The sequence below is a fragment of the Cuculus canorus genome, chromosome 4, assembly GCF_017976375.1.
Source record: "Cuculus canorus isolate bCucCan1 chromosome 4, bCucCan1.pri, whole genome shotgun sequence".
Taxonomy (NCBI): Eukaryota; Metazoa; Chordata; class Aves; order Cuculiformes; family Cuculidae; genus Cuculus; species Cuculus canorus.
Genome location: NC_071404.1, coordinates 55392130 through 55405613, shown reverse-complemented (window position 1 = coordinate 55405613; position 13484 = coordinate 55392130). Strand labels below are relative to the sequence as shown.

Below are 13484 nucleotides of genomic sequence, written 5' to 3'. Positions count from 1 at the left end.
TCATCTACACCTACGGCTTTACGATACAGTTAATATTTTACTATACTATATACACATATCATAGAATCATAGAATCATAGGATGGTTTCCGTTAGAGAAGAGCTTTAAGATCATTGAGTCTAATCATTAATCCAGCCCTGCTAAGTCTGCCACCAGACCATGTCCTCAGGTATGACATCTACTTGTCTTTTGAACACCTCCAGGGATGGTGACTCAACCACCTCCCTGGGCAGCCTGTTCCAATGATTGGCAACCCTTTCAGTAAAGAAATTCCTCCTAATATTCAACCTAAATCTCCCCTGGTGCATCTTCAGGCCAATTCCCCTTGCCCTGTCACTGGCTACCAAGGGGAAGAGATCAACCTCCACCTCACTACAGCCTCCTTTTAGGTAGTTGTAGAGAGCAATAAGGTCTCCCCTCAGCCTCCTTTTCTCCAGACTGACAACCCCAGTTCCCTCAACTGCTCCTCATAATACTTGTTCTCCAGACCCTTCACCAGCTTTGTTGCCCTTCTCTGGGCACGCTCCAACTCGATGTCCTTCTTGTACTGAGGGGCCCAAACTGAACACCAGATTTGAGGTGAGGCCTCACCAGCGCTGAGTATAGGAGAAGGATAACTTCTCTAGTTGTGCTGGCCACACTATTTCTGATATAGGCCAGGATGCTGTTTGCCTTCTTGGCTACTGGGCCACTGCTGCCTCATATTTAGCCGACTATCAATCAACACCCCCAGGTCCTTCTCCTCCAGGCAGCTTTCCCACCACTCCTCTCCAAGCCTGTAGCGTTGCATGGGGTTATTGCATCCCAAGTGCACGACCTGGCACTTGGCCTTGCTGAACCTCGTGCAATTGGCCTTGACCCACTGATCCAGCCTGTCCAGGTCCATCTGTAGAGCCTGTCTACCCTCAGACAGATCAACACTCCCATCCAACTTAGTATCATCTGCAAACTTACTGAAGGTGCATTAGATTCCCTCATCCGTATAATTGATAAAGATATTACACAGAACTGGCATGGGTAATGGGCCTCGAGGAACTCACTTGTCACTGGGTGCCAGCTGGATTTAACTCGATTCACCACAATTCTTTGTGCCTGGCTATACAGCCAATGTTTTACCCAGTGAAGTGTATGCCCATCCAAGCCTTGAGCCATGAGCTTCACTTGGAGAATGCTGTGGGAGACAGTGTCAAAGGCCTTACTAATGTCCGGGTAGGCAATGTTAACAGCCTTTCTGTCATCCTCTAGGTGGGTCACTTTGTCATAGAAAGCCATCAGGATAGTCAGCCGGGACCTGCCCTTCCTGAACCTATGCTGGCTGGGCCCGATTCCCTTTTTGTCCTTCAAGTGCTGTGTGATGGCACTCAAGATGATCTGCTCCATAACCTTCCCCGGCACTGAAGTCAGACTGACAGGTCTGTAGTTCCCTGGGTCCTCCTTCTGGCCCTTCTTGTACACGGGCATCACATTCGCAAGCTTCCAGTCAACTGGGACCTCTCAAGTTAGCCAGGACTGTTCATAAATGATGGAAAGTGTCTTGGTGAGCACTTCCACCAACTCCCTCAGGATCCTTGGGTGGATCCCATCTGGCTTCATAGATGTCTGTATATCTAGGTTATGTAGCAAGTGGCTAACCATCTTCTTATAGTTTATAGGGGCTTCATTGTGCTACCCATCCCTGTCTTCCTGCTCAGGGGGCCATGTATTCAGAATCCTGTTGGTTTTCTTACCAAAGACTGAGGCAAAGAAAGCATCAGCCTTTTCCTTATCCCTGGTCACTATGTTTCCCCTCACATCTGATAAAGGATGGAGATTCTTCTTGGTCCTCCTTTTGTTGCTAATGTATTTATATAAACATTTTTTATTGTCTTTAACAGCAGTAGCCAGATCAAGTTCTAGCCGGGCTTTGGCCTTTCGAGTCTTTCCCCTGCACAGCCTCATGACAACCTCGCTATCCTCCTGAGTTGCCTGTTCCTTCTTCCAAAGACCATAAACTATCTCCTCTTTTTTTTTTTTTTTTTTTTTTTTTTTAATTGAGCTCCAGCCAAAGCCTTCTGTTCAGCCAGGCTGGTCTTCCCTGCCAGTTCATTTTTTGGCACATGGGGATGGCCTGCTTTTGTGCCTGGAAGATTTCCTTCGTGAACAGTGTCAAGCTTTCCTGGACTCCTTTGCCCTTCATGACTGCCTCTCAAATGACTCTGCCTACCAAGTCCCTAAACAGGCTGAGGTCTGCCTGTTGGAAGTCCAAGGTGGCAGTTCTGCTAACCCCTCTCCTTACTTCTCAAGGAACTGAAAACTTGATCTTGCTGTGCTCAAGACAACCTCCCACTGTGATATACTCCACAAGACCTCCTCTGTTCACAAACAGCAGTGCCAGCAGGTGCCTTTCGTTTTGGGTTCCTTCACTAGCTGTGCCAGAAAGGTGTTGCCCACATACTCCAGGAACCTCTGGGACTGTTCCCTCTCTGCTGTGTTGTATTTCCAGCAGACATCTGGAAAGATTAAGTCCCCTACAAGTACAAGAGGAAGTGATCATGAGACTTCTTGTAGCTGCCTATGGAAAATTTTCTCTTTCTCTTCATCCTGATTGGATGAACTGTAACAAACTCCCTCCACCATATCTGCCTTGTTTGTCTTCCCCTTGATTCTCATCCATAAACACTTCACCCTGTTGTCACTGTAGTTAAGCTCTAGACAGTCTACAGCTTAAGCATTCCCTAACATATAAGGCCACCCCAGCACCTCTCCTTCCTTGCGTACCCATCTTGCTTATGCCCATCTATTCCAGCACTCCAGTTGTGTGAATCATCCCACCACATTTCCATAATTGCAACTATATCGTAGTTCCCCCCACTGCACTTTGCAGCGCCCTGCGCTGTTCAACCTTGTCTTTGAAGTCAAGCCAAAATAAACAACTGCAATTGTTCTATTTCTTAGTTACATTGTATTAATTCTACCTGACCTTCAAATTGCCCGAGAGCACTTCCGATGATTTTTCCTGATTTCAGAGAGGTCGTCTACCTTGGCATAAGAATTTCAGCTTTTAATTTGATTTCATAATATGCTTTAAAACAAACAACTTTGTATCTTTGGACAGATGTCTTTTTGATAGAGCAGACGACAACATTGATCCACTAAGAGGGCCTTTTTATTTCCTGTTTAAACTGGCAAAGAACAATCAATCTACAGACAGATTGTCAACAGGCTAATGCACCTTTCGTTAGCACACCATTTCCACCTTAAGGTTAGAACTTAAGTGCTAAAGCAATTCCTTTCTTCCACAAATATAAATGGACTAATATTTACACAGCAAATGTAACTCCTGTTAGTATGGCATCATCTCCACCTTAGTGTTAGCACCTTGGTGTGAAAGCAGTTCCTTTCTGGGAGTAAGAATCTGAGAACTTCTGGCTCTAAATATACAGTAAAAGACATTCCCTGGAATGCAGCACAGAAATAGCTTTGCTTGCTGGGGAAATCCTTGCAAGATGAGTGGTGCAATTGAAACAATCCTTGCCTTCCAAGTCACTCATTGCTACATTACCACCTGTACCCACTCTGATGCTTCTTGGAGTTTCATCACCTCCAAGCTCAAACTTTGCAGCAAAAGCCCTGTCTTTCTTAAAAGGAGGGGAAAGAGTGCTCTGCTTTGGCTTTATTTTTAGCTACCTTCTGTTGCAGAAAAATGGGACAGCCACTTTGTCCCTCCCAACTTAGCCTGAGGGGCATAAAAGCCTCTTCTCCATCCCTGTGTGGAAATTGGAAGATGTGAGGAGCTGCTGGATTACTGATGCCAATTGAGCCATCCTGGCAGTAGGAGCTGGCAAATGGCCACTTGCTGCTGCAGCCTTCTTCATTTCCAAAGGAATAGGACTGACAATGCAATCCAAAGCATCACACTCAAGAGACAGTACATTCACGACGCTGCTCAATTACCCTGTTACAGCACAAAGCGGGCGGGTGATACAAGCAGTATCATAGAATCATAGAATCACCAGGTTGGAAAAGACCTCTTGGGTCATCGAGTCCAACTATTCCTATCTGCCACTAAACTGTATCCCTGATCACCTTGCCTACCCGTCTTTTAGATACCTCCAGGGATGGGGACACCACCACCTCCCTGGGCAGCCTCTGTCAGGGTCCGATGACCCTTTCTGTGAAAAATTTTTTCCTGATATCCAGCCTGAACCTCTCCTGGCACAGCTTGAGGCCATTCCCCCTTGTCCTGTCCCCTGTCACTTGGGAGAAAAGGCCAGCTCCCTCCTCTCCACAACCTCCTTTCAGGTAGTTGTAGAGAGCAATAAGGTCTCCCCTCAGCCTCTTCTTCTCAAGGCTAAACAACCCCAGTAGTTGCTATTACAAGAAGTGGAATATTTTAATTTAAGCTAAAGTACATTTGTTTCATCTAAGTAATTATGTTCATTGAAAGTTAGATGGAATGTCCCTCTGACAGTGTGTTTGCTTTAAAATGGTGTTTTTCCAGACATTGTTCATTCTTTAGAGATGATAGCTTCCTGTGTTCAGACTGATCTGTGCTGAAATGATGACTTCTCCTGCAATCCCCTCTGTTTGCTGTGTTTCTTTCTGTCTCCAAGGCGCGGTCAGGCAGAGCTGGAGCCAGCTCCAAATTAGCAATAGTTTTGACTATTGTGAAGTTCACAATGATACAAGAAGTAGTTACTATTACAAAAAAAAAAAAATGGAATATTTTGATTTAAGCTAGAGATAACTTTCACTGAGGTGATTGTATTTTTTGGACATTGGGCAGAATGTCCCTCTGACAGCGTGTTTGCTTTCAGACAGTGTTTTTCCGGCTACTGTCTATGCTTTAGAGATGATAGTGTCCTGTGTCCCGTCTGATCTGTGCTGAATTGGTGTCTCTCCTGCAATCCCCTCTGTCTGCAGCCTTTCCCCATCCCCAAGGCACGGTCAGGCAGAGCTGCAGACAGCTCCGAATCAGCAGGGGTTTGACTGTTGTAAAGTTCATAGTAGCATTAAAATTAGACCTTGGAAAGTAATAGAATGTGCATAAGATCTCTGGGAAAGTTTATCCATATGCGAGTAAGCGGGAAATACATCCTGTAACAGCTTTTGTGTCGCTGCACACGATGGATGGCGATCACTCCTCGTGCTGCCCAGCCCTGAGGAAGGACTCTCGCTGTGTAAAACTCCAGATCGAGTCTCAGGGTTTTATTTGCCTGCGTTCTCGGTGCCGCCTGCAGGGGCGCTCTCGGCCGGGCTTGGAGCGGCTGCGCCTCCCTCCGCCCCGGCGCGGCGCGTCACGGCACGGCACGGCACGGCGAGGCGCACGCGCGGGCCCCGGCCCCGTTCCCCTCCCACCACCTCCCTTCCTCTCTGCACTTCCCATCCATCCACTCATCCATCCATCCCTCATTCCCTCCCTCCCTCTTTCCTTTCCGCCGGGCCGCGGCTCCTCCCTGCAGCACCGAGCTGCGGGCGGTGCCGCTCACACGGGCGCAGCTCCCGGGCGGCTTCACCCGCGCTAGAGCATCAGTGGGGAGGGCGCGTTCTCCTTCCTCCTCCTTCCTCCTCCTTTTTCTCCTTCTCCTCCTCCTCTTTCTTCCTACTCCTTTTTCTCCTTCCTCCTCCTCCCTCTCTTCCTCCTCCTTCTCCTCCTCCTTCTCCTCTTTCTCCTCCTCCTCCTTTTACTCCATCTCCTCCTTCTTCCTCCTCCTTTTTCTCCATCTCCTCCTCTTCCACCTTTTTCTCTCGCTGCACCCGTGGCCATGGAGCTGCCTGAGAGCCAGTGCAAGAAAGTCAAGCTGAGCAACAGGGTGCCGAGCTGGGTGAGCCGGGGGAGAGGGTGGCGGTGATGTGGCAGGTCCCTGCCCCGCTCCCTGCTGGAGGGGATGCAGGGATCCTGCGGGAACTAGCGCCCTTGGAGCCCGGAGGGAGGTTTTTTTTCCATCGCTGCGATACAAGAGGTGGTTATGTTAGAAAAAGCGGGATATCTTTGATTTAGGCTAGAGGGGAGTTAAGTTCTGCCTAAGTAATTGTGGTTTTTTTGAAAGTTAGACAGGATATCCCTCTGACAGCATGTTTGCTTTCAGGGTTTGCCTGTCTGTTCTTTGGAGGTGATAACACCCTGTGTCCAGTCTGATCTGTGCTGAACTGGTGTCTCTTCTCCTGCAATCCCCTCTGTCTGCAGCCTTTCCCCATCTCCAAGGCACGGTCAGGCAGAGCTGCAGCCAGCTCCGAATCAGCAGGGGTCTGACTGTTGTGAAATTCATAATAACGTTAAAATTAGACCTTGGAAAGTAATAGATTGTGCGTAAGATTTCTGGGAAAGTTTATCTACACGCCCCTAAGTACAAAATACATCCTATTCCAGCTCTTGTCTCGCCGCACACGATTGATGGAGATCACTCCAGAGATCACTCCTCGTGTTGCCCAGCTCTGATAAAGGGCACTTGCTTACCAAACTGAGCGCTAGGGGGTTTATTTGCTGGCATTTTTGGTATCAGCTGCTCTCAGGAGGGTGGGGGGCTGCCTGTAGGGAAGGGCAGGAAGCCCCTCCAGAGAGGACCAGGCATCCAGGAGTTACATTTTGCTTCTTCCATCCTGAGCCCTCACCTCCCAGTATTTTGGAGAAAGAAAGACTGAAGAATGCACTGTACAATGTAGCCATTCATAAAGCTGGGCTGGCCAAAGACTGAGGTTCTTTGTACTGCTGCTCTTACGTGGAAAACTGTCGAGACAGGGCTTAAAAAAATCTAACCAAAGCCTCCATTCTTGTTCATAAAGATGGGGGAAGATCGGTTAACTGCCAAGACCAAATGCTGCTCTTTAGGAGACACGTTGCAGGCCTTTGAGAACGTTTGGTACTTTTGATGATGTAACACCGGTGGAGAAAAAAAAAAAAAAGTATTATTTCTTTCAAACAGGGCCTAGCTGATGAGATAAGAAGAGTTGATATGAAAGTAACAGTGTAAAAGTGCCTTTGAAGTCTTGCTGTGAGTAGTAGTGGCTTAAAATGACGAATTTGAAAGAAGAAAAGAGTCTCATGGTTGTCTGGAAAATGAGCAAGTTGGTGTTGTACTGAAAAAGTAGATGTTAGCCGAGTCCAACCCTGTTCCACTATGTGCAAGTTCAAACTTGTTTACATAACAGAGTAATTGGTAAGTTACATTCTTGCAATTTTGTGAGGAAAAGGCAAAATCGGATGTCTGGGTATGGGCAACAAAGTATATTCAAAAGTTGCTCTGTATCACTTGATTTGTCAGAAGCAAAGCCAGGGTGGATTTGTCTGAAGCAAGGAAATAGCATGTTAAAAAAATGGTAACTGACATTAACTGTTTGTTGAGTTCAGTTGAGGTTAGCAACACCATTTATGTTACGTGGCAAGCAGAGGAAGTCTTCCGCTTCTCCCTTTTTCTTCAGAGAAGCTCAGCTGAAATGCTCTTTATAAACCAATAAGCTTCCCGAGGAAAAATAGTGCTGCTGATTCACATGCTCCACAGACATATGTTCTGGCACTTCTGACTGCATCTGTTAGGCTTAGAGCTAAGTCAAAGCAACCTATTATACCCTGATGGAGCAGGCAGAGCCTTGCCTTCCAAACTTCTCTGGGAATCCAGCACTATTCAAAATACACCTTTGTCTGTGGAAGTGCGCTTGCCAAGCCCACCTCTGAGCACAGCAAACTGTGAAGTACAGAGCAGCACACAACATAGCCACAAATACTGCCAGTACACTAGCTTGATGGGAAGACTTGTGGAACGCTTTCTTTAGTGTAGCTCTTATTCCTAACACAACTGAGGGATTGAATCATTTTGCAGGTAATCCCTAATGAGAACTTGCTCCAATTCCTGTTCTTGGAAGAATATTCAGCAGAGGCATTTCTGGCTTCCTTTTTTTTTTTGTCCATTTTGATGACAGCTAATCACTATTCCAGCACTGGTGAATAAGCTATCTCTACTTTTGACTATGCTGTTACTGAGGCAGGCAGCAAGTGAAGGTATACTCGTTGTAGTACAGTCATCACCAAGATGCTTGTATCCACAATACTATAGAAGATTCTGGCTTCTTTCTGCTGCTGTGATTTTTGAAACTGTCCCAGCAAGAACATCTGGCAAAGACGGGCTAGTCTGTTTAAGTGACAGGAGAGTGTGTGTTTGGCAGACTGGGTGGTGCTATGTACAAAAGTGTTTAGATGCCTTATCGTATTTATCTCCATGGCAAACTGTGTTCTGTAGGGCATTTGTGAGGAGAAAAGTAAGATTTTTTTGTTGTAAGTGGGAGAAAATTTAATGCTGTAGGCTATGGCAGAACATGGATTCGTGAATGGCTAGTTTTTTTTAATAACTGTAGAACATCTTATTGTTCAGATATCATTTCTGGGCTTGTCCTTCTTTCCCAAGCACAGTTGTCAAAATCAAAGAGTGGATTTTCAAACCAGAATTTGAGAAAGTAGCTGTTGGAAGGCATTGGAACGTAGCTATTGGAAGGAGCGTGTCCAGAGAAGAGCAACAAAGCTGTTGAGGGGACTGGAGAACAAGTCTTAGAAGGAGCAGCTCAGGGAACTGGGGCTGTTTAGCCTGGCGCGAAGGAGTCTGAGGGGAGACCTTCTTGCTGTCTAGAGCTGCCTGAAAGGAGGTTGTAGAAAGGTGAATGCTGGTCTCTTCTCCCAGGTGATGGGACAAGGGGAAATGGCCTCAAGCTCCTTCAGGGGAGGTTCAGGCTGGACATCAGAAAAAAAAAAATTCACAGAAAGGATCATCGGGCACTGGCAGAGGCTGCCCTGGGAGGTGGTTGAGTCACCATCCCTGGAGGTATTTAAAAGACAGGTGGATGAGATGTTCACTGGCATAATTTAGTGGTTGATAGGAATGGTTGGACTTGATGATCCTGGAGGTCTTTTCCAACCAAGTGATTCTGTGGTTCTGTCTGTGATTTCTGTCAGATCTTTTGGTGAATGGGTCTCAAAACCCAATCTAAAAAGGTGGACAAGCAGACTCTTAGGTGAAGTACCATTGTTTTACCATCCTTGGTAGTTGAATTTTTATGTTGGAACTTTGTGTGTTCTCCTTGCTTGTGTTTGTGTGTAGATGAAGAAAATGGAAAACGTTCAGTCTGCTTGTATTGCTCTTTGGCTATTGAGGAGGGCAAATGGGAGAGAAAAAAAGAAACCTAGCATTTAATTGAGTCCTGATGTATAAGTGTTATAAAAATGTGTTGTTATTGGGGTATCCCTAACTTGTAAGAGGCACGTGGTTAGCAAATAGTAGAAAGTATCTATGAGAATGGTGAGACATTGGAATAGTAGAAAATAACATGAGAGTGGTGAGACACTGGAACAGGTTGCCAAGGGAAGATGTGGATGCCCCATCCCTGGAGGTGTTCAAGGCCAGGTTGGATGGGCAGCGTGGTCTGGTGGGAGGTGTCCCTGCCCATGGCAGGGGGGGTTGGAACAAGATGATCTTTAAGGTTCCTTCCAACCCTAACTATTCTATGATCCTGTGATTGTATGACCTGATATGACTGGGAAATGAAAGATAAGACTACATTTCAGAGATGATGCTGGATGTGTTACTGTTAGCTCATGGGAGTTTTTAGCTTGAGGAATCCACATTGTTAACTTAAGGAGAAGAATATGGAATTAGTCACAGCTTCTTGAGTATATATGGTTTGTATAGAAACTGTGCCTGTTCTTTACACAGTTCTTCCTGATGCTTCCAGCCTCAAAGCTGTCTCAAGTTGGTGCTGTAGCTTGGAGTCTCTCCTTGCCATTTAAAACTCTACTTCCTACCCCAGAGGTCTTGCTTGCTCACCCCTAGAGGTGAAAAGTTAAACTTTGGTGTAAAGTGACCGTAGAAGCACAATATTTCAAGTTGCTTTAAAATAATGGAGAATAAATTCAATTTATGCCACTGTAGTCATCTATCTGTTAACTATGAAACAGTATTTTCTTTCTGCTCTCTTTTGATCTTGGCGTTGCAACTTGGGTTTGGTCTTCTGGATGTCTGACCTTCTTACGTCAAAGGAGTGTGGCACTGATAGTCAGATTTGGCTTTGACAAATAAAAGAAATAATTATAGTTGCAACTGGGCAAAACATCAAGAATAAGATTGAAAATATGAGTCAGGTGTATTTTAGCAAATGTTTACATAAAGAAATTGACAGAGTTAGTAATTCCTTTTGTTCTCTATTTTTCTTTCTTCTCTTCCCGTAGTTCTTAGTTGTCTGTATTCATTTTCCTGGTCAACTCCCTGCAAAGCTAAAAGCTTGCCTGTATGCCAAATAAAGTAAGTTGCATAGTCATCCTTCCTTGCTGTCTTTTTGTTACAACTCTTCAGTATCCATCTGTGAAAGGCTTGTTACTTCAATACCCCAATTTTTTTATCTTTAGTACAAAGATATTAGCCTATTATGGCATCTCAGATTTCATGTGGGAAACAAGCTACCATAGTGTGAGAGAAGAAAGGAAGGATATGTCAGCCTTCTCAGGTAATAGTACTGTTAAAACGAAACACAGTGGTCTGAAGCATTATTTCTATTTAATATGGCCAGTAGGAGAGAAAATGCTAAAATGCAGTGTTTTTATAAGCAGTGTGGAAGCAATTCATGTGTAACATGGTGTGGAAGAAATATTTTTGTGGGCAAGGCAGAGGAAATATCTGATGTTTATAGAAAAGCGGATAAATAGATGCTTGAGATCAATGCCCTTTTTTTCATTAGCCCCTTTGTAAAATCTAGCCTGTTTTTTTCAGTAGTGACTGGTATAGTGGTTGTAATTAGGCTAATAAGTTTAAAATAGCTCTTTTAAAGAGTACCTGCTGAACACATTGAGTTTTTCTGTTACTCTTTTTTCTTATGTTTAATTTCTTTTACAATTAATAGTATAGCTCTCCAAGGTGAGCAAGGCTTTGATATAGTGTAAAAGGAAATGACTGTTCTTTATTTCTTCTATCTTTTTGGATGGTCGTTGAATTTCATCAGTTAATACTCATGAAATTTTATGTACAGAAATTTGAAGACTGGCTAAATAATTCAAGAGCACAACCACTGTGAGCTTTTGCCGTTCAGTGATGGTAGTGAATCGCCTAGTAGCAAAGTGGATATGATTAGGAAATGTTAATAGTTTTTTTTTTGCAGCAAGAGAGAATGACTTGCTAAATTTAACTCTTTAGAGCACCTCTATAAAAAGCTGTTTTCTATTGTAAGATATGGACGATTTTGCTGCAGCTTTGCCCAGGAGTAGTGCTGAGCCGTCTTGTTTATGCGCATGTGCACCTAAACAAAAGGTAGGGTGTGTTTTTGAATACATGCAGCCTGTTTGGGCACTTTAACCTTTAGTTTTAGATGCCTGCTTCTGAAGCACAGGTGGATTGTCCCACTCCTGAGCTTGCTGGCTGCTCTGTTGCACTTGTGTGCCTTCTGCTCTAGGAGTCTGTTAGCTTCTCATTGCTGTGACTTGTCATCTCTGGTAATTTGTTACTTGATACTTTTTTGTTCTTTTTTCAAGGATGTATTTTTAAGAAGCCCTCTTGCCTGCTTCTTCCGGGTTTCATGTGTTTTGTAAGCCTGGTGCAATACCCTGATAAATTTCACTGCTGCTTTGCTAGTTCTGAAAAACAAAGAAAACTGATGTAACTTACTGTATGGGGACTGCAAGCAGTCTCCTTGGACTTCTTTGAGTCTATTATTAGACTCATTACCAGGAGTTAAAAGCAAAGCAAGTGTATTTTCATGTTTTAATGTAAAAGAGCTTGCTGAGACAGTGGTATGGGAGGTATACTTTTGAGACTGTCTTCTGTTAAAACAGTGCCTGGTACAATACAGTACAACTGGAATTAATGAGAAAGAATGTTCTTATTAATTTATTAGTTTGATTTGCTGTGTTGATTTATTGTACACAGTATAGCTTTCTTTTAATTGAAGGCTAAATACTTAAAGTAGTTTTGTTTTTAATTCCACAGTTTATGCATTTTCTTGCTGAGATGTCCAATTTCATGTAGTGCATAATTGTTTCTACTATAATGAGAAAGGCTTTTCGATTTTTTGACTCTTTGACTTCTGATTTTAGTTAGCTCTCTTGCACTGACTTTGTGTGCAAGACAGCCTTGCTATAGGAGTTTAGTTACTTGAAGATAATGCCATCATGGTTTCTCACAGTATTCTGCTTGAGGAACTGGCTGCTGCTGGCCTGGACAGGCGCACCCTCAGCTGAGTAAAAAACTGGCTATCTGGGCACAAAGAGTTGTGATAAGTGGAGTAAAATCCAGTTGGAGGCCGGTCACCAGTGGTGTTCCCCAGGGCTCAGTGCTGCTTATAGTTCTGTTCAGTATCTTTATTGATGATCTGGATGAGGGGATTGAATGCACCCTTGGAAAGTTCACGGATAACTCTAAGCTGGGAGGAACTGTTGATCTACTGGAGGGCAGGGAGGCTCTACAGAAGGGTCTTGACAGGCTGGAACAATAGGCTGTGACCAACAGTATGAGGTTCAGCAAGGCCAAGCGCTGGATCCTGCACTTGGGGCACAACAACCCTGTGCAGCGCTACAGGCTTGGGGGGGAGAGCGGCTGGAAAGCTGCTTGGCAGAGAAGGACCTGCGGGTGTTGGCAGTAGACGAATATCCTCCATTCTTTCTTGTTTATTTAATGCCATAAATGATTTCATTTCCACCTAGCACTGATACTATAGTGAAAGATAGTGCAAATATTTTGCGTTATGTTTGTGAGCAAGAGAAGTCAAAGGAACGCTACATGTACCACTAATTGCCCCCTCCTTAAGTCTTCTCTTCTGTTTGATTGTCGATGCTCTTTCTGTTTATCTAATCTAAGATCTTGATCTTCCTTGAATAAATTTTATGTAACTAGATACCATTAAAGCTTAAGAGAACGTTGAGACTGATCTTTATGTGGGTTCCCTTGTCTTAGATTGTGAAATGTCTTTGACAGCAGTATCATCTTACTTATGATAGTTGTACAGTAGCTTATTGTGATGAATAAATAGTTTTAAGAAAGGCTTTAACCAGCTTTGTTTTAATGGAAATTATATTACAAAAATTATAGAAATTATATTATTATATTACAAAAATCCCATCTTTTAAAGTAAATTCTTTAATAAGTCGCTTAGAAATAGTACTTTAAAGACTCAGAATATATGATAACTGTCTGGAGACTAAAGATATCATAGGAAGGCAGGGTAGTTTGGAGGTGTCTGCTGAAGTGAAAGTTGAACCAGACATGCATAGTTTCCAATGAAAAGGCCTCCTAAGAATCAAAAATGAGCGAGTGTTTGGCTGTTTCATGCCAGAAGTGTTTCTTTCAGGGAGAGAGAGAATCCATTTAGATTTAGATGAGTTGAATAGAAGGCAAGTCTAGAAGCTCTAGCAGTTCATCTCTCTTTTTATAGTTGATTTGTCTTAAAGAAGTTGTATTTGAAAGTAGTAATTGACTAACCTGCCAACCCAAGTTTCACAGAAGGAGCACGAGGGATGTGGTTTACTGTGGGTGGCTTTT

The 13484-nt window shown here is 44.0% G+C and overlaps 1 protein-coding gene across 2 annotated transcripts in view; it reads left to right on the top strand.

The window, feature by feature from the left end:
* The first annotated feature begins 5382 nt into the window (after nt 1-5382).
* PAPSS1 (3'-phosphoadenosine 5'-phosphosulfate synthase 1) overlaps nt 5383-13484 on the top strand; it is a 53878-nt gene continuing 45776 nt past the window's right edge. Inside the window, exon 1 of one of the 2 annotated variants that reach the window (XM_009564990.2) lies at nt 5383-5804. In XM_009564990.2, the coding sequence (XP_009563285.2) occupies nt 5745-5804 (60 nt within the window). In that variant the 5' untranslated portion in view covers nt 5383-5744. Of the gene's footprint in view, nt 5805-10235; nt 10263-13484 lie in introns of those variants that run through there. The other variant, XM_054065103.1, reaches the window with a different exon arrangement.